This window comes from Adiantum capillus-veneris, chromosome 5 (assembly GCF_014529385.1).
Source record: "Adiantum capillus-veneris isolate H3 chromosome 5, ASM1452938v2, whole genome shotgun sequence".
NCBI lineage: Eukaryota > Viridiplantae > Streptophyta > Polypodiopsida > Polypodiales > Pteridaceae > Adiantum > Adiantum capillus-veneris.
In genome coordinates, this window is record NC_140935.1 from 2,630,944 (window position 1) to 2,652,808 (window position 21,865).

General features: G+C 45.7%; 1 protein-coding gene across 1 annotated transcript in view; it reads left to right on the forward strand.

Moving 5' to 3' along the window:
* Positions 1-21,865, forward strand: part of LOC147456785 (NADH:ubiquinone oxidoreductase, 17.2kDa subunit) — a 107,536-nt gene that overhangs the window by 20,957 nt on the left and 64,714 nt on the right. Inside the window, 2 exon segments of the mRNA XM_086513450.1 lie at positions 19,608-19,682; positions 19,757-19,820. Coding sequence (XP_086369576.1) covers positions 19,608-19,682; positions 19,757-19,820 — 139 coding nt within the window.

A 21,865-nucleotide genomic window follows, 5' to 3' on the forward strand; every position in this document is an offset into this window, starting at 1 on the left:
TCCACTTTCCATCCATAGGTGGATAGTTCTTGAACTTCACCACATAGCATCTTGCAACCTGTCCCTTATTTGTTTACCTGTGCAAGAGGCTCTTGCCTTTGCAAACGAGCATAATTCCACAACACTGTAGCGTACTACTCACGACCAAGTAAGCTCAAATTTCAAGATGATTTACCATGCATCAAAGAATCCAAGCAATTGCCTCAGAGAATCGGCGAGCAGCGTGCCACTTGGCAGACCCACATCACTCCCGCAGCAGATCTAGTGGCGAATCTACCACCGTGAGACCTCTCCCTATCTCATCTTGGTTTATACTTGCAAACCCTAAAAACGCAGCAAAAAATCAGCCCTAATTTGACCACTTTTTGGTAGGGCAAACATGCGTAATTTCTTGTCTGTCGTGTGAAGAGGAACCCTCTTCCATAATGCCCTTCCCTTTGTCGGCCATAGTTTAATCCCGCGTTCGTGTACTCCGTGTCTTTACCCAAAACAACCGAGGCTCACTCTTTGAGGAAAAAGTGATTACCTTGAAACCGGCCCATGGGACGGTAGACTTTGGCTTTCACCCGAAATTCTTTACTTTGAACACACACAGAGAGAACGTGCAAAGGAAACCTGCGACGGGAATTAACACTTAAGCGCACACACGGCTCGGAAGCTTGAATACTCCGAGCAGACGCTGACAACCTGTAGGCCCCAAAATTGGCGCTCCTTTCAGTATTTTTGTCACAAAGTGATGACGTGGCTGCCCGCTTTGCATGAAACCCTAATCCTATAATCAGAAACCCTAATTTTGCTGAAACCCTAACCCTAAAATTAGAAACCCTAATTCTGTTGTAAACCCTAACCCTAAAATCAGAAACCCTAATTCTGTTGTAAACCCTAACCCTAAAAGGTTGCATAAAATACTGACGTGGCTGGGCGTATGGATGACACGTGGCGGCAGTACGGAACTCTGTGATTTGCGGCGCTTTTTGCGGAGATTTAGGGTAGCTTTTGAGCAGTGCTTTTTGCTACGCATTGCATGAGACAGAGACTCTTGCTTTATTTTTATTGAAGCATAAGAAAGAGAGAGAAAGAGCCTATGCTTTATTTTTTATGAGGCTTTTAAAAACACTCAAAGCTTTTGATTTCTGCTTTTGGCATCCCTTGTACCTTTAAATATGTGAGCAAGCCTCTCACAACTTAGAGCATCTGGACGCAGAGTCTGAGTGTGAGCGCCTGTCCGCACTCTTGTACTTTGAACTTAGATTAATACAAAAAGAAATACCGAAAGGGCCGCTAGTCTTTGGGGCCAATATCTCTAGGCACGGAACTCCGTCGGGCGAGTGTCGAATAAATTGTGAGCTGTGAACTGTTTTGAAGTGGTTATTTGGTGCTGTCGTTGTAGATTCTTGACTTGGTGTGTCCAAGTTTGTTACAGTGGTATTAGAGCACGGCCAATTTCTCTTCTACGGGAAATCCGATCCAAATTTTTTTTCCGCGGCACCTTCGGCTTCAGGCAAGGATCAGTCGACTCCCTTTGCATCCGAAGATGCGGGAAGGGATCACAACGAAGATTCACGCGATGAGTATGGCCCGCCTCGACCTACTCAGGCGGAGCGTCAAAAGATGTAGCTCCGACAATTGATCGGCAATGCAACAAAGATGATGCTTAATTTTGTCAAGGACCCGAAAATGGCAAAACATATGAGCAAGACCTCTCTGGAGGAGGTGCACACGCAGTGGCAGAAAACCACAATGCAACCCCCAAAACCCGCTCTCAAGAAACCTCCTGTTCCCAAGAAGTATACAGAGAAGGAATTAGAAGAGGTGGTGGATGGACGACTTGCTTAGCTTTTTGACGCGCAAAACAAAGTTGAAGAGCACGGCAAAAAGTAGAAGAAAAGCACTGACTTCCCGGGCTATTTGGGTCGTGAGACGACATTTGAAAAGGCAAAGAAACAGAAGAAGCGTGCTCGATTTGAAGGAGTACCCAGTTCTTCTTCTTCTTTTGACAGTTCTTCTAGCTTATCTGACTCGAGCGAAGAAGACCGAAAAGGCAAAAAGCGAAGCAAGAAGCAACGCTTCGGAAAGGGCAAGAAAAAGGCAAAGAAGTCTAAATCTCGCGCCGTGAGTGACGGTTCTACAGAGGACTCGTCTACAGACAGTTCAGACTCTGATGAGAGCAACTTTTATGCAAAGAAGAAGAATTTTTAGAAAGCCAACCAGTATGACTTTCTCGAAGACAAAAGCAAGAAAGTTAGAGAGTTCAAGGAAGGTGGACAGTCAATTAAATTTGACACGTTTTCGGGATATAGAGACGCTTCAAAGGCTTTGTCTTTTGTACAACAGTTTGACATCGCTTTTACGAGAGGACGTTACTCAGAGCACTGTAAGATTCGGAGAGCTGCCTCTTACTTTAAGGGGAATGCTCGAACTTGGTGGTCCAGACTTCTATTAAGCAAGACTGCGCGAGTTAAATGGCTGAAATTCAAGAGGCTTTTTATTTCTTCTTGGTTGACTCGAGAGTATAGACGGGATATCCGAACTGCTTCCGATGACCAAGAAAGATTCAATAGACGCTTATTGCGAGAGATTCTAGAGATCTTTTCTACCCGCCTCTTCATTTAAGAAGATCTCATTTAAGGAGCAGATTGAGCAGTTTACCTTGGGTCTTCCTACAGAGATCCGAGATCACTGCTTGGAAAAGAAGTCAGCTTCTATTCAGGAGTTGACGAGTCATGCGAAACGAGGTTTTGCCATTCACTCTGGCAGTTTGACCTACCCCACCGATGAGACCATGACACAAAGAGCCGACCAGACTTCGACAAATGAAAGTAGAAAGAGAAAGAGCAACCCAGAAAAGAAGGATGCACGACCCAAGCTTACTCCTCAGGAGCGGGCTCGCTACATCAGGGAAGGGAAGTGCTTTGGATGCGGGGAAACTGGACATATCTTCGCGAACTGCCCTAAAAAGGCACAGAAAGAACAGAACGACAAGGACGATGAAAGGCTTGAGAGTTCAAGAGCAGTTGAGGAACGTGGAAGAAAAGGCAAGATGAAAACAGGGCTGGTTCCAAATTGCGTGGGTACCGATCCCAGCAAGGTGGGCGAGAGTACAGAACTTTGCCGAGCTTGGGGCAAAGTGAAAGACCAAGAAGCCCTGATCTTCTTTGATGGAGGAGCCAAGGCCAACTTCATTTCATCGAAATTGGCGGCGCGGCTCGAGATCACTCCCGATCGGATGGGACCACTTGCGGAGGCAATTCTAGCAGCACCCGGTAGGGACGTACCCATTTCACTTGTCATTGGCAAACTTCGATTGCATTGTCAGGAGTATTTGGGGCATGAGGACTTTTACATAATGCCTTTGGAAGGTTGTGATGTTCTCTTGGGAATTCCCTGGTACCACAAGAACAACGCCGTGGTCGACTATTGGGCGAGGAAAGCGACATCGAGTACAGAGAAGGGCAGAACCATTGTACTTGACATTAAACTGAAGGGCGAGTCTGTCCCTATTGTATCAGCTTCGGCCATTTCTAAATTAATGAAATCCAGTCTGTTTGTTTACTTGATCTTTATGAAAGAGTTGACTGACGAGGATAGGACAAATATGTCTAAACTTGATAAATAACGCCAAGATTTTCTCCACTCTCATGCCTATTGCTTCTCAGAGGGCCTACCAGGCGAGTTACCACCCGCTCGTGCTGAAGATCATACCATTGATCTGATTCCTGGAAGCACACCACCGAATCGGCCACCTTACCGTGTGAGCCGAGCACAGAACGAAGAGATTATGAACCAAGTGAAAGACCTCTTGGAAAAAGGTCTTGTCCAACCTAGTACTTCACCATATTGCTCTCCAGTGTTGTTGGTTTTGAAGAAAGACGGATCTTGGAGAATGTGCATCGATTATAGAGCTCTCAACAAAATCACCATCAAGAACAGATTTTCGATTCCGAGGATCGATGATATACTCGACAGACTACAGGGATCCTCGTGCTTTAGCAAGATTGATTTGAAGAGTGGATATCATCATATCTGAATCGCGTCGGGAGGCGTCTACAAGACAACCTTTCGGACAACTTTTGGGTTATTTGAGTTTTTGGTGATGCCTTTTGGCTTAACCAATGCTCCTGCGACATTTAACCGGATGATGGATAGGATTTTTCGAGAGTACAGGCTATTTGTTGGCACTTTCTTTGACGATATCATTGTCTTCTCCAAGAATGGGAACATAGAAATTATCTGCTTCAGGTCTTTCAGGCATTACGAGATCACAAGTTAGTGATTAATGCAAAGAAAAGTGAATTTTTCCTACCAGAGATACACTTTTTGGGACACAATGTCTCAGCAGCAGGAGTGCAGATGGATCTGGCCAAGATAGAGACTATCCGTGATTGGCCCGATTTGAAGAATGTTCATTAAGTTAGAAGCTTCTTGGGACTGTGTTCGTACTACAGGCGGTTCATTCGAAAGTTTGTAGAGGTTGCTTCCCCTTTGCATATCTTGACGCAGAAAGGAGTCCCTTTCTCGTGTGTCACGTGACACATCCCAACCCTATGTGTTCGTGGACAAGCTACACCATAGCAGGGTTTCCGTCAAGTCCAGTCAAGTTAGATTAGAAGTGATCTGGCACTTTTGTGAGTCTATTCGTAGACCGTGCATGCCCAGTCACTCAGTGTAGATGCATATCCTCTGGTTGCACCTTGCATAAGCATAAGCATTTCCATAAGATTCCATCAGAGTCAGTTTGGGGATTTTTCAGATGACTTTATCCCATTATTCCCTATTTTTGACATTTTTCACTTATTTATTAAGTGACTTTTGTTGGGTAGTCCGTAGGGCAAATTGGGTAAGTTAGTTTATAAGCAAACCCAAGTTAGCACTAATTGGCAGATGAGCATAGAGCACAACAGGCTTTCCCCAAGCAGCAGGTGTTCCTTCCCTCTCAGCAAGAACCTCTCCAACCTTGGTGAGGCCATTTCCCCCGCATCCTCAGCCCCTTTGGTGTTGCCCTCTTCTCTTGTAGTGCTAGCGCTTCCCCCTCTTGGAGCCATCGCCAGCAAACAGGCAGACTCAGCGTTTCCTTCACCAAACCACTAACGCCAGCAAACTGCAGCAGATCTCAGCGATTTCATTCTCAGCATATCCAGCGTTTTGCTATTCCATTGGCAGCCGTAAACCAGCATTTACTAACGCTAGGAAGCAGGGCAGATCTGCAGCAAATCAGCACCACTAACGCAGGGAAAACTGTCAGCAGCAGCAGCGTTTTTCACCCTCAGTCGCAGCAGAAGATCCACAGGCAGTATGTGTGATTTGGCCCTTGCAAAACAGTCAAATTTTAGCAATAAAAACCCTGCTGTATCAGCGTTTTCTCAGCCAAGGTTTATCCCCAAAAACGCAGCCTCAGAGAACTCTAAACCTAGCGTTTTTCCCAGCACTCAGATTCAGCCATAAGCCCACAAGAACAGTCCATTTTCAGCGACAAAAACAGTCCTAGTTTCAGCCACGAAGCCGTCGACATCACCATCGTCGTCGTCACCGTCGTCGTCACTGGCATAGTCCAACAGCATCAGTCCTTTCGTGCAATCAAGTAGACCACTCTCGCCGACGAGAGTGGGGCCTTCGGAGGAGGGTTTTACAACCTCGGTGTCGTATCTCTTCTCTCTCCTTCTCTCAGTCTCATTCACTTGCACGCACTAGATCCACTCACTTTGTTCGTGATCACCACACTCTCTATAAGACGAAAAGCTCTCTTTCCCTAAGAACTAAAAGGAACCTTGAGCAGTAAAGATCACTAACCTTGAGAAAATACAACATTCATTCCGCTGCACCTTACATCGTGGGGACCCACAGAGGTGATTGCCTTTCAGACTTTGAAAGAGAAATTGACTACGGGACCAGTTTTGACTTTGCCGGACTTGCAGAAGTCATTTGAAGTATATTGTGATGCTTGTGGTCGTAGTCTGGGTGCGGTCTTAATGCAAGGAGGCCATGTCATTGCTTATGAGAGCCGATTGTTCTCAAGGCCGGAATTGACAGCACAGATTTATGAGAAGGAGCTTTTGGCGGTTATCCATGCTCTTACTCAGTGGCGGCACTACCTACTCGGAGCGGATTTTACTGTCTTTACAGACCATCAGAGTTTACACTACTTCTTGTCACAGAAGCAGCTATGGGAAAAGCAGATGCGGTGGGCGAACTTCTTGTCACAGTTTCACTTCCAGATTGTCCATGTTTAGGGACAGAAGAATTTGATGGCAGATGCTTTGTCTCAAAAGCCGTTGGTTCTGGCTATTTCCGCGATACATCATAGGAGCTTCGAGGATATGGTCGACCAGTATGCCACAGATCCGGATTTTGCAGATGTTTTCACACGGATACGGGATGGGGAGACAGTAGCGGGATATTCCAATGGCTACTTGATGATGAAAACTATGTTGTGCGTTACACAGCTGTTGAGGGAAAAGCTTATGATTGAATGCCACTGTCCGCCTTTTACGGGTCACCGCGGCATTGCTACCACCATGAAAGGGGTAGAGAAATACTTCTTTTGGCCGAGACTAAAGAAGGATGTGGACGAGTTTGTGCGCAGTTGCTTGGTATGCGAGAAGGTCAAGTTTGACAGGCATAAGCACAGGGATTGTTATAGCCTTTGCCCATACCACCCGCCCCTGGGAAAGTATTGCAATGGATTTCATTTTTGATCTCCCAAGAACACAGAGTGGTCACGATGGTATCTGGACTGTTATTGACAGATTTAACAAACAGGCTCATTTCATTCCAGTAAAGAAAACAGTCAAGCCGGATCACTTAGCGAGACCGTTTGTGGCCGAGATTTTCAGATTACATGGCATGCCTGAGACGATTGTCACTGACAGGGACCCCAGATTTACGAGTTTATTTTGGAGGGCAATTTGAGAGAACATTGGCACGCGGTTGCAGTTCTCGTCATCTTTCCACCCGCAGACTGACGGGCAATTTGAGATTGCCAATTCAGTGGTTTTAGATTTAATGAAGTCTTATATCTCGGATCAGAAGACTCAATGGGAAAAGTATCTACCTTTGGTGGAATTTGCCTATAATAACACTATACACTCTTCGACCAGGAAGGCGCCATTTGAGATTGTTGAAGGTGCTGCGAAGTTTCCACCCTTCCTAAGGACGAAAGATAAGATTTTTGAAGCGGATGAATACACACGCGACTTAGATACGGCTTTTGCCAAAGTCCACGAGGCTTTGCAGAAATCTCAAAAAAGACAAAAAAAGACAGCGGATCGCCATCGTTGCGATTTGAAATTGAAGGAGGATGATTGGGTGCTCTTACGTTTTGAGAAGGCACGTCTGAGAAAGAAAAAGGGAAAGGAGAGGCTCTTTCCAAAGCTTAGTATGCGATACTACGGACCTTTCCAGATCTCCGAAAAGATCAATGATGTCTCCTTCCGACTGAAACTGCCCGACACTTGGAGGATTCACAATGCATTTTATGTGAGTCTCTTGAAACCTTTGAAAGGTGATGCGCCTGATGATGGGGAGCCCGATGAGCAACCTGAAGTGGAGGAAACGAGGAGATCCTTGTTCCTGAACAGATTTTGGCACATAAGGACACAAAGAATAAGGGTAAAGTAAGAAGGCGGTTCTTGGTTAAATTCAAGAACTATCCTGCATTGGATGCGAAGTGGATGGAGGAGGAGGACCTAGCAGATACTCCTCAAATCGTAAACCTTTACCTTGAAGCTTTTGGTTTAGCATAGTCTATTCCAAATGGAACCCAAAACTCAGCTTGGCCGCAGATCTGGTGCAATGGGATGCACAAGAGGGGAGTTACTCCGCTCCTTTGTCAATAGATGCCTTGATTTTTGTATACTAGAGTCACTGATGTCTCTTTGAGCTTTAGGGATACTGATAGCTGACAGTATTCTGCTGTATGACTTTATGAAATGGAATTCCTGAAAATGAAACTGATTTGTTCTTGACTTGTTTTTAAGTGCAGGAATCGATAGACGAAATGACTGCAGTATTTTGGTCTAATTGATCTTGAATAGACATGGTTGCAATAGGGGTTATTCAATCGGGCATCGATAAGACCCCGATTGGATCTAGATGCGATTGCTAACTACATTGCCGATAAATCATGGTCTAAGATCCGAATGAATGTTGAATGTCATGTGATGTCTTCTGATGTCTAGTGATGTCGTGTGATGTGACTGTCGACTGGTACACGTGCTAGATGTGTGTTCCTAGTACGTAGGTACTAACAGTCAGTGTTTGCTAAGACGGTTTATGGCCTTCGTCTGTTTTGCAGGCATAATCGAGGGCGATTACAATGCTTTCAAGAGGGGGGTTATGTCACAAAGTGATGACGTGGCTGCCCGCTCTGTAGGAAACCCTAACCCTAAAATCAAAAACCCTAATTTTGTTCAAACCCTAACCCTAAAATCAGAAACCCTAATTCTGCTGTAAACCCTAACCCTAAAAGACTGCAGAAAATGCTGACGTAGTTGGGCGTACGGATGACACGTGGCAGCACTAAGGAACCCCGTGATTTGCGGCGCTTTTTGGCGGAGATTTAGGACAGCTTTTGAGCAGTGCTTTTTGCTACGCATTGCATGAGAGAGAGACTCTTGCTTTATTTTTATTGAAGCATAAGAAAGAGAGAGAAAGAGCCTATGCTTTATGTTTTATGAGGCTTTTAAAAACACTCAAAGCTTTTGATTTTCAGCTTTTGGGCTCTGCTTTTGGCATCCCTTGTACCTTTAAATATGTGAGCAGGCCTCTCACAACTTAGAGCATCTGGATGCAGAGTCTGAGTGTGAGTGCCTGCCCGCACTCTTGTACTTTGAACTCAGATTAATACAAAAAGAAATACCGAAAGGGGCGCCAGTCTTTGGGGCCAATATCTCTAGGCACGGAACTCCGCCGGGCCAGTGTCGAATAGATTGTGAGTTGTGAACTGTTTTGAAGTGGTTATTTGGTGCTGTCGTGGTAGATTCTTGACTTGGAGTGTCCAAGTTTGTTGCAATTTCTTTATACTTTGAGAGGGTAAATTACAAAGTAGAGTCTTGGGAATCCTTTACCTGTATCCAGCTAGATACGACATGTTTGGCCAAATTTCGGCAGCATAACAACCCCAAAACTTGCGCGAAACCAATTCCCCTGCTGGAACTCACTTCCATTGGCATGAACCCTCTGATTCCTACCCAAAAACAGTAGATTCAGCACGCTGTATTTACTGGTTTTTGCCCTGTATTCAGCCCCAAACAATCCCCTAACTGTCCTGTGCCAGTGGAGCACTATTCCCAATGGTTCTGGCGTCCGTATGGCTGAAAAACAGTCAATTTACAGCGCATACACAGTGCTGAATTCGCACCTGTACAGTGAGGTCATGACCCTCACCGGTGCCTGTTTTGGAGTAGCAGCTAGCTACCCCTGTTCCTGCTCAAGGAGGCTCTTGCCTTAGCACAAAAGCATGAAACCACACAACTGTACATCAGTCAAAGGAAGAGCCCTCTTGTGGGGCATCACATAACTGCACGTAGGGGAGAAATGAAATGAAATGAAATGTTATATTAACGTCTTCAAAAGGCCAAAATGACCTATGAGACCAATCAGTTACAAAATAGTGAATCTAATACCATGTCTGGGTACAAAAGAACTAGAAGTGGAACAAAATACTACTACTACTACTACAATCTAAAACTACGTGGGTGTAGCAGCTGATACAATAGGTACCCGGTAAACTGGATGTAACAGTGTGAGAAACAAAGATGGAAGAAATGGTGAGGATCCATCCTCATCTGCACTCTGGATGTCGAGAGAGTATGGCTCGAATCTTCTGTTGTAGTCTCCGTCGATGCTGTGTAGCTCCTCTCCTCAGTCGCGGTCGTCTGTATCTCTGTAGCTCCAATGCTCGGTCGATGAGAGTGCCAGTAGTGGTCGAATGAGTGTGGGACGAGCTCTGCAGTGGTGGCTGCTCCTCTGGCTGTCCCATATCTAGTGAAAAGAAATCTGTAATGTGTCTCTGGGACTGCCTCTCTCTAGCTCTCCCCAGTAAAGTGTCTCTATACCTGTGTAACTCAAGTAGATATAGTCCAAGACATCTCTGATCCTCATAACTCATGACCCTAGATAGAGGACCAAAACCCTCTCTGAATAAGCAGTGGAAACGCCCCCGTATCTCATAGAACACTGTGCAATGACATATGTAGTGCAACTCTGTCTCTGGCTCTCTCTGGCATAATCGGCATATCCTGCTGTCTGCTGGTATCCCTCTGAATCTACCGGTCTCAATCTCGAGCTGATGTGAGGATGTGCGTATCTGACCAATGGCACAACGCAAACCATGAGACATATGTGTGTCCATGTAGCTGGGTCGAATCACAAACCCATCTCCTGTGAGGTGGAGAAGATGCTCTCTATAGAAAGCCATCTTTGTGCTCAACTCCTGAGGCGGCTCTATCCATGTCCTCCTAGTGTCGAGCTGGATCAGGTCCTGACGAATGAGTCTAGTGATCTCCACCCGTGTAAGAGACAGCGAGGGTGCCTGAAGAGAATACTGGAAAGGGGGCAACCTGTCCATGGTGAAGCCATGCGTCTGAAACCATGAAGTCATCTGTGCATACCAGCATGAAGTGTCCCCCTGTAGAGCTAACTGTCTGGAAGACTCAAGGGCCAATCTAGCATATCTGTCTCTAGTAGTATCCCATAGGCTGTGCACAAAGGACACTGATCTGGTAAGCGCCTCAATCTCCATGGGGGGGGCAGCTAGCTCTGCTCGAATGATCGCGTGAGGTACGGAGGCCTTGGCTCTAATCAATCGGGAGATCATAGATACCAAGGGCCTCTCCATACCTCTCCAACCATCCTGGCCTACAGAAGGTCCCCATACCTGTACCCCATACATCATAGCTGAGGCTACTAAAGTATCAAAGAGCCATAACTTTGTCCGAGGTTCCTGGAACTGAACCTGCGAACACATCCTCTCCAAGCCTCCCAAGGCCGCATAAGCTCTGGTCAGTCTAGTCTTTGCTGCTCTCCCCAAAGAAAACCTCGGCCCAGTGAAGACTATCCCAAGGTAAGTGTATGCATCTGTATACTCCACAATCTCTTGACCATACGTGAAGGTCGGTGCCGATCTCCTGATCCACTGCGGTGTGGTGTTAAACACCATGACCTTGGTTTTACCAAGGTTTACAGACAATCCACTATCCTCTGCAAAACTGTGTAATGCATCCAACTGTCGCTGCATACCCTCTGGTGAGTCAGAGATCAAGACAATATCATCAGCATATAACAACAATGGGATCCACGTCCCTGCCAGCTGGGCACCTCTATCACCCTCTCTGTCAATGTAATCAGACACCTCATCAACATACATACCAAATAGAGTAGGAGACAATGGGCAACCCTGTTTCACCCCGATAGTGGAGTGAACTAAGTCAGATATCCCCTCTGGGGTGCGTACATGTCCCATCACTGATCTGTATAAAGCCATAATCCCCCAAATCAACACTGTGGGCACCCCCATCTCCTGCAGTCTGCGCATCAGTCGAGCTCTCGGTACCATGTCAAATGCTTTGCGGAAATCCACAAAGCTACAATAAATCCGTCTCCCATGTGACCTGCCCTCCTCAATGATAGCTCTGAGTGTCAGAATATGGTCAAGAGTGGAGAAACCCCTCCTGAAACCTGCCTGTCCCTTTGCCCGTACACCCTCACCCTCTGCCCAGTTACTCAACTGCTGCTCAATAATGGATGCATACAATCGTGCCAGTGTGTGTCCAACCATAATAGTGCGGTAATTTCCAGGCTCTGTAGGATCACCTGCCTTGAATATAGGCACAATAGTAGACAACCTCCAAGTCTCAGGTAATCCCTCACACATGGCACGATTGAACAACACTGCAAGAACCTCCATCAGCATATCCCTAGCATGTATAAAGTGCTCCGCTACTAGACCGTCATGATCGTAAGCCCTCCTGGTCCTCATCCTGTCAATGGCTCTCTTTACCATCTCAGTGGTAAAGAAGGTGCTCGTAGGTGGACATGGCTCTGTAGGATCTGGAAGGGGATCCTGCCCAGGAACCGTATATAACGATGTCGCATACTGGCCCCACACATCAGGAGAAGTAATCACTGGGGGAGGGGAGTGCTCATGGAAGAGTCGCCATGCCTCGCCTGAGTCTCTACTCAAGAACAACTGATACAAGTCTCGCTCCATCTGGGCCAGGTAAGCTCGTTTCTTCTTTCGCACAAGGCGCCGGAAAGCAATCCGCGACTGTCTGTAGGTGATGACTCCTAAATGAAGATCCCTCTGAAGCTGGGCTCTCATCTCTCTGCACTCCTCATCATACCAACTATTCTGGGGCATGCTCCCAGAATGTCGCCTCCGATCCGGTTGAGTGTGTGGGTATGCCTCTGATGCTGCATCATGTAGTGTCTCAGTCAATAAAGTAGTGCACTCCTCTACTGAGAGGCCTGGAGCAACTGTGCATAGACGATCCCAGATCGCCTCTGTATAAACCGAGTCAGTCTCTGGTGTAAATGTATAACGGGTGTGTGACCTGCCTCCTGATTTCTGGGCTGTACTAAACTGAAAAGATACGGACAGTGTCAAGAGAGCATGATCCACTGCTACGCCCACTGGTCTGGCTCCCACCGTGAAATCCTGAATACAAGGAATAAAGCTCGGCTGTGTCATAACATAGTCCACTGTACTGGCCCCATGTCTGTGTGGAAAGCATGTGAAGCCTGCTGCTCCAGGAAACCGCTGTAAGCCATTAAGTATGGCTAGCCCATGTGTAGTGTGCAGGGCATCACTCCTAGCACCACACTGTACATTGAGTGGAAAGGAAGCACTCCATAGCTCGTAACCTATGACAGGTTCTCAATGAAGCATCTCCTCTGCATAAATCAAGCGCCCCCTGCTTGACCTGTAATGCATCTGTGAACAAATAGATTGCAAAAGGGGAAGATTTCCATGGCTGCCAAAACCTGTGCATCGCTGAAAACGTAGCAAAACAGCCCTGTAAACACACATCCGAGCCTTCCAATGCTGAAAATGAGCTCCTTGGTCCTAGGTAAAGTCAAGGGAAGCTCAAAAATGGAGAGAAATGGCTGAAAATCAGAGTTATCAGTCTCCAAAACTGCTCCAAAAAGTCAGTTACGAGTTCTGTTTTCCCAAACTTGGTAAATTGGCCAAAAAGTGCCACTTGGCACTCATGCATGCAATTTTCCCGCATTGGGCTTCCTACTTAAAAATCTCTCAACTGGTGCATCAGTTGACTTTGCAGCAGAGTAATAAAATGTTCCCCTTGTCATTCTGAAGCAAATGATGCGATTAGATTTCACGTCCCAAAATAGTAGTTCCCTAATTTTTAGGAGATGCTTCCGTTGGGCTCCCACAGGTCATCTGACCATCTATCCTCATTGGGACCGCATCCAAAAGTGCAATGTGGCCCAACTATTGGAAACTTTCTGTTGGTGATCCCACCTTGACTTTATGTGAAACCGGCCTGTTCAATCCAAAAAGGGCGGTAGACTTTACTTTAAACCTTGATTTAGCTTTCACCCATTATTAGTCGTCTATTTTACCTGTACTTTCAAGACACAACAAAGGGGAGAGGGATACAGGCTGCTAGATTGCACCTGTATGAGTAGACGGACACCAGATTGGCCCCTAACTTAGGCGCCCCTTTCGGTATTTCTTTATTGTTAAAAAGAGGGAATAAACGTTGAGGTTCCCTACAAGCTGCCTCGCACAAACTCGGCTGAATTTCCACTGTTCCAGCCCGATTTCGGCAGCATAACTGTACTAGAACCCTTCACGGTCAGTATTCCCACTCATTGGCCGACTTTCCCGACGCATACGGGCACTTTGCAAAACCTGGCGAGAATCTGCAGCACGCTGAATTCTCTGTTTTCAGCCCTGAAAATGCGCCAGATCACCTGTACAGCGGTCCCCTTGCGTCCCCGAACCTCCTGGGGGTATTAGGGTCCGTTTAGGGCCAAAACCCTAAACCTGCAAAAATACACAGCAGGCTGTAATTTACTGTTTCGGGCTCCGTTTCGCGTGCCGGTCGCATCCGTAGCAAGTCCTCGAGCTCCCGCACTTGTAGGGCTACTTGCCCTTTGAATCGGACGAGATTTCTGGCGTGAAACCTCTCCGAATTCACCTGTACCTGCGGGGGGATTAGCCGCTAGCTAATCCAGTACCTGTGCAAGAGGCTCTTGCCTCGGCAATCGCGCATGAACCCACACAACTATACATTGGTCAAATGAAGAGCCCACTAGAGGGGCATAACATACTGCCAAAGGGGAGAGAGAGGGTAGTGCGTAGCGTGCAGGGCATCACTCCTGGCACCGCACTGTGCATAAGAGGGAAAGCAAGCACTCCATAGCTCTTAACCTGTGACAGAAACTTGCAAAATGAGCCTCCCAGCTATAAATCACGTTTTTGCCTTCTCTATAAGTAGTAAACTGGCCTCATAGTGCCAAGTGTCACTCATTTGTGCATTTTCCCGCTTTAGACCCTCGGGTCTAAAAATATCTCACCTGCAGCCTCTGTTGACTTGGCCACAGAGTAACAAAATGATCCCCATGTCAAACTGCACGTAATGACGCGAAGACATTTTCAGGTCCCAAAATAGCAGTTCCCTAAATTTTAGGAGATGCTGCCATTGTATCTTTCTAGGTCATCCGACCCTCTTTGTACACTGCGGCCACATCCAAAACTGAAATGTAGCCTTTGTAGCAAAGGATTCCACTTTGGCTAGTCAATGACCCCACTTGGCTAACCATAGTCCTTGTCCAACCTTAGTGCTCTCTTGCCCTCAGGCGTGGACTCCCTCTGGACAGTTCCACACTAGCTATGCAATGCAGGGCAGTTAGATTTCCCGAGGGGTGTTTCCAAAAAGTGAAAGTAAATAGATAATAAGAAAGAAATCAACAAAAAGGATAGATAGTAGTCACACGCTGGTGACATTATGCCTTTATTGAGCTCACTTCCTAGTATCCACCAACTTGCTAAGTGCGACGGGGGTACCTACATGATCTTGAACTGAGTCTAGACATCCTTTTACTTTACGAGTTCCAGTGCCAACCAACTTCCTGTCTGCGGATGAAACTATTGTTCACATTGGCCATACAATGTCCGACCATTTGCAACTTAAAAAAGAGGGTCTCAAAAATGAAACAAAAATCATTGGAAAGAAACCAACAACTAAGGTTAGCAATTGCCACGTCCTCGTGACATACCCCCCTCTTGAAATCGCAAACGTCCTCGATTGCATACCATAAATACATGCCACTGATGATCTTGTGTTGTTAGCACTTTTTTATCATCGCATGTATCTGCAAGAAAGGTCATAACACATAGATACAAATGACTAATGAGACCTTCATACTTTTGTCATTTCCATCTATTACACTGAATTCATATGTACATATGATGTGCTAGCTCTATCATTACTCCTCCTCTGCACACGTTGGGTTGGGGCGTAAGTAGGTTGTAACCCAAAGGCTTCAAGGTAGAGCTGCAATACATTTGGTGACGCTGACAGTTCATGCTCTTCAATCCACTTTCCATCCATACGTGGATAGTTCTTGAACTTTACCACATAGCATCTTGCAACGTGTCCCTTAACTTTTTACTTGTGCAAGAGGCTCTTGCCTCTGCAAACGAGCATAATTCCACAACACTGTAGCGTAGTACCTACGACCAAGTAAGCTCAAATTTCAAGATGATTTACCAATGCGTCAAAGAATCCAAGCAATCACCTCAGAGAATCGGTGAGCAGTGTGTCACTTGGCAGATCCACATCACTCCCGCAGGAGATCTAGTGGCCAATCTACCACCATGAGACCTCTCCCTATCTCATCTTGGTTCATACTTGCAAACCCTAAAAACGCAGGAGAAAATCAGTCCTAATTTGACCACTTTTTGGCAGGGCAAACATGCGGAATTTCTTGTCTATCGTGTGAAGAGGAACCCTCTTCCATAATGCCCTTCCCTTTGTCGGCCAGAGTAAATCCCGTTTTCCTGTACTCCGTGTCTTTACCCAAAACAACTGAGGCTCACTCTTTGAGGAAAAAGTGATTGATGTCCCTGCAACGGAACCTTGAAACCGGCTCGTGGCTTTGGCTTTCACCCGAAATTCTTTACTTTAGACACACAGAGAGAGAACGTGCAAAGGAAACTTGCGACGAGAATTAACACCTAAGCACACACACGGCTTGGAAGCTAGAATGCTTCGAGCAGACGCCGACAACCTGTAGGCCCCAAAATTGGCGCCCCTTTCGGTATTTCTTTATACTTTAAGAGGGTAAATTACAAAGTAGTGTCCTGGGAATCCTTTACCTGTATCGAGCTAGATACGACCTGTTTGGTCAAATTTCGGCAGCATAACAACCCCAAAACTTGCGCGAAACCAATTCCCCTGCTGGAACTCACTTCCATTGGCATAAACCCTCTAATTCCTGCCCAAAAACAGTAATTCAGCACGCTATATTTACTGGGTTTTGCACTGTTTTCAGCCCCAAACAGTCCCCTAACTGTCCTCTGCCAATGGGGCACTATTCCCAATGGTTCTGGCATCCGTATGGCTGAAAAACAGTCAATTTACAGCGCATACACAGCGCTGGATTCGCACCTGTACGGTGAGGTTATGACGCTCACCGGTGCCTGCTTTGGAGTAGCAGTTAGCTACCCCTGTTCCTGCTCAAGGAGGCTCTTGCCTCAGCACAAAAGCATGAAACCACACAGCTGTACATCAGTCAAATGAAGAGCCCTCTTGTGGGGCATCACATAACTGCACGTAGGGAAGAAAGAGCAGTGTGTAGTGTGTAGGGCATCACTCCTAGCACCACACTGTACATTGAGTGGAAAGGAAGTACTCTATAGCTCGTAACCTGTGACAGGTTCTCAATGAAGCGCCCCCTGCTTGACCTGTAATGTATTTGTGAACAAGTAGATGCAAAAGGGGAAGATTTCCATGGCTGCCAAAACCTGTGTATCGCTGAAAACGCAGCAAAACAGCCTTGTAAACACGCATCTGATGCCTTCGAATGCTGAAAATGAGCTCCTTGGTCCTAGGTAAAGTCATGGGAATCTCAGAAATGGAGAGAAATGGCTGAAAATTAGAGTTATCAGCCTCCAAAACTGCTCCAAAAAGTCAGCTACGAGTTCTGTTCTCCCAAACTTGGTAAATTGGCCAAAAAGTGGCACTTGGCAGTCATGCATGCAATTTCCCCGCATTGGGCTTCCTGCTTAAAGATCTTTCAACTGGTGCATTAGGTGACTTTGCAGCAAAGTAATAAAATGTTCCCCCTATCATTCTGAAGCTACCCAAAATAGCAGTTCCCTAATTTTTAGGAGATGCTTCTGTTGGGCTTTCATTGGTCATCTGACCATCTATCCTCATCGGGACCGCATCCAAAAGTGCAATGTGGCCCAACTGTCGGATACTTTCTGTTGGTGATCCCACCTTGACTTTATGCCTTTATTGAGTTCACTTCGTAGTATCCACCAACTTGCTAAGTGCGACGGGGGTACCTACATGATCTTGAACTGAGCCTAGACATCCTTTTACTTTACGAGTTCCAGTGCCGACCAACTTCCCATCTGCGGATGAAACTACCGTTCACATTGGCCATACAATGTTCGACCATTTGCAACTTCAAAAAGAGGGTCTCAAAAATTAAACAAAAATCATTGGAAAGAAACCAACAACTAAGGTTAACAATTGCCACGTCCTCGTGACAGAATGTGAGTCCATCTAGGAGGAACCTTGGGCTTCGCATGCCACTTGACACAAAGGGTGTAGGAACAGCCGATGTAGAGTGAGAATGGACAATAGGTGAGGCTGTAAAGAGTGAAAAGGAACCATTGAGAGGGTAATCATGGGGACATGGGATGGGAGGTGCTAAAAGGCAAAAAAAATTTCAATATTTGGAAATGGGTCAAAACCGAAGCTTCAAAATAGTCAAGACCAATCTTGTCTCATCAAACCAAGCATAATGAGATAGAAGAATATCCTCCAAGGACGGATTTCATAATTGAATCCTTTGGAGCAAGATGCATAACCACAAAAGTGTCAAAAGGTGCAGTGGAAAAGGTGAATTAGTTGATGATCAAGTCTGCTACCGTGAGCAAACCTCCTCTCAGGACCGGGCAGCCACTAGATCTCGGATCTACCACGACAGATCTCCTTTGTATTGTCCTCCATGCAACAACCGCCCACCGTACAAGCCTCGGGTGCAACACTTGCAAGCAAACAGTGCAACAAGGGGAGGGGAGTGGTGAAGAGTGGAGTGCTAGCAAGAGGTAGAGAGATCGCAGGCCTGTGTATGGTGAGTGTATCTTCCTCCCCCTTCCCATCTTGAGGGCCTCCCTCCTTTGAGTCTCCTTCCACTATTGCAAACTTCGACTCTGACAGGTGAAACAACATATAGGTATGTACATTGTATATGAAACGATTCCATCATAGCTATAACCTATAGCCTCACCTACATGAATTGATCCTCTGGATCTCGTTCCTTGATCTGTATCCTCCTGTGTAGATCTTGCCTATAAAGGATTGCTGCTCCTCAAGAGCCTTTAGAAGGGTTGTGTTGCATACACTTCTGAAGTAAAGACTCCCAATGGTAGTGTTATGCTCTCGGGAGCCTTCGCTCCGGGCTCTTATGCTACTCTGTGAGTAGCACAATGAGGAACACTGGTAATTTTTTTGGTAGTGTTATGTTCTCAGGAGCCTTCGCTCCGGGCTCTTATGCTACTCTGTGAGTAGCACAATGAGGAACACTCTGGTAATTTTTTTGGTAGTGTTATGTTCTCAGGAGCCCTCGCTCCGGGCTCTTATGCTGCTCTGTGAGTAGCACAGTGAGGAACACTGGTAATTTTTTTTGGGCCCTTTTCAAGTGAAGAAAGTTCTGCCAAATTGGTAAAATATGGTTGCTTTTTCAGAATTTTAAAGTGGCGTTTGATGCAAGCAGGTCACTGAACACCTTCCTTTTGTTACCGATCCATAGGGTCATACATATCATTTAATATAGAACAGACAAGTTCGTATGATGTATGAAAACAACTACAAAACCAAGGATTCGTGAAGACAACTGTACAATCATTGGCCGCTCTGGTGCGATAAGAACATTTTCTTACAACCGCATAGACAAAAGAGTATGAAAAAGTCTTATTTGGAGTTCATGAAAGTGACAACCTCTGATAACGGAAGACTCTTGTTACTGTAGTTTGTTCCTTTTAATCGTTCATTATGGCCATCTACATGGATAAATGATTAGCAACGTTTTGCTTTTATTTCTTGATCTGTAAAAACTTGTACCTTTTTCTAAAATTCTAGCTTGATGCCTACTTTTTTTTTTTTTTTTTGGCTTGATGCCAGCCAATTTACGAAACTGTAGATTGCACAAGTTTCACTGACAGGGCTTTACAAACTTAGGCTAGTATTTGTGTACACAACAGAATATGACTGCTGTCTGACTGTTACATGCAATGTCGGTATCTGTGTCTAATCAAATAGTACAATTTTTTGGATTCCCTTGATTGGACTGTTGTTGAAATACACTAGAAACTGTGATCAAGGAGTTGATAACATCTTGGCTTACAGATACAATGAAACCTCCAGATATGAGCAGATTTGTTCAGCAAGTTGCTGCCCTTGAGGGTGTCAGTTTTGATGGAGGTAAGTTCTTACTTAGTTTCTTTTCATTTCAGTGTAGTTCATAATTTTGTGTATTATTTTCTTTTTCAATACAGGGGATAAGGCTTCAATGACGAATAGTGCAGAACAGGAAACTCCTACAATTGAGGAAACCCACAGGTTCATACCAGTTTTTTAACTTTTACTGGCATGTAAAGGAGTGTATGCTATTCAGTAGAAATAACTTGGAAGCTGTTCGAACTCCCTTTAAATAACTAAAGAGTGTTGACTTTTCTTTGAAACTGTAAAATGGTATTCTGAATGGCTAGAGGTACCAACTGTCGTGATTGAGGTGGCCTACATCAAAGGGCTGGTTGTGGGCTGCAATGTATGTGATTTGGCTACCTTATTTTGCTGCTGGGTTTTGTAGATAGCTGAGGTTTCAACAGCCTGATTGAAAAACCTGTCTCGAGCAGCAGGTTGTGGGGGGCAGTGCATAAGACTGGTGGCCTAAGGTTGCAATTGGGACCCTGTATGAAGGTTTCCTCGTTCAGTCATTTCTCTTGTCGTGGCTCCCTTCTTCTCATTTCACATCTGTTTTTTACTTCTGTGCTCCATGAGTAATCATTGTCTCTCTCCTTGCCAAGCTTGATGTGAAGATCTATGGCCTGTTCTTGAGTCAAGATAGAAAGGTGGCAGGTGGCTTGGGAAAAGTTCCAAGAGAGAGAATCATCTACCCCAATCCTGCACTTCATACTTGGCATAAGTATGCACCATTTTTGTATGATGTACAAGACCAGCCCCTCATTCCACTCACATCACCATGTTGGTTGGAGTGTAGCAGTCTCTTTATTGAAAGGATGGTGCTTGATGCAATTGATAGATTACACAACTGTTGCAATTGATAGATTATATTACTTTGCTTAAGAGCGGAGATACCACTTGTGCCTAATGATCGTTGCACTGCTATGATTGGCCACTGTTTGGCCAAAATCTATGGACCGAGTTTAGAGCATGAGTTGAGTTTAGAGATATGGACGTTACAAACACTATGTGTACCCTTACGAAAATCTCACCAAAATCCGGGTCTATGGCATATTCCTCTTGCATTTCATCAATGCCCAGATGATGTACTGAAGTGACAGTGGATATTTGTGGCTTGTGAGACAACGCATCTGCGGCTTCATTCTTCTTTCCCCTCAGATATACTATTTGAAAGTGAAGCTGCGATAAAATGTTCGCCCATCTCATTTGCTTCTTTGAAAGTTTATACTGGGACAAGAAGTATCTCAAAGCTTTGATACCAATGTTAGGTGCAACGGAATTGAAATGGTGAAGATCTAGACTTTACACTTCCACAAATCTTTACTTCTTTCCTTGCGTTAATGTGTGCTACCCAGCATGAGAAATGGTTCCTTTTATTTCCTAGAAGAGAGAGAGAGAGAGAGAGAGAGAGAGAGAGAGAGAGAGAGAGAGAGAGAGAGAGAGAGAGAGAGAGAGAGAGAAAGAAAGAAAGAAAGATTTTTAACGTCTATGTCAGGCCGAAATCGGCCTATGAGACAAATCAAATGTACATGGTGTGTATGTCATCCGTCTATCGGAAAGACAAATGAAACAAAACTGATACAAAACTGAACTGAATGTAGGTAGGGGAGTATCTGAGGAGGGATGGAGCTCTATCTCTAGGGGTATATGCATGTCTATATGCTCAAGGTAGTACAATCATGAGAATGAGAATGCATCAAGCTATCTAGCTCCATCCTGTACAAATGGGGGGATGTAAGATGTGGTACATGGGCGGGGCTGGTGCCAAGGCTACCCGGATGAAAGCTGTCGGGTCGGCCCTCATCTGAGCTACTCGCTCCTCAGTGGCACGGCGCTCCCGGGCTCGGATCTCCTCGATCTGTCGGTGGTGGGAGCTCGCGCCCCTATAGCCTGTGACTCGTGGTCGTCGTCTAGCTCGGCTCACCTCCGCCTGTGGGAGTGTCACTCCCCTCTGAGTGTCTGGTGAGGGAGGGGCGGCAATCCTCTGAAAGAAGTCTGTGAGCTGCGATTGTCTCCCCTCTGTCTGTGTAGCTGTGCGTGGCTGTAGTAGTGTCCCGATGGCTCTGTATCTCTAGTAAGAAGCGTCCGAGCTGTCTCTGATCTCGAGAGTCCATGATCTCTCGGAGAGTGGGCTGTCCTCTGAATAAGGCCTCATACCTGCCTCTGATCTCAGTGTATGC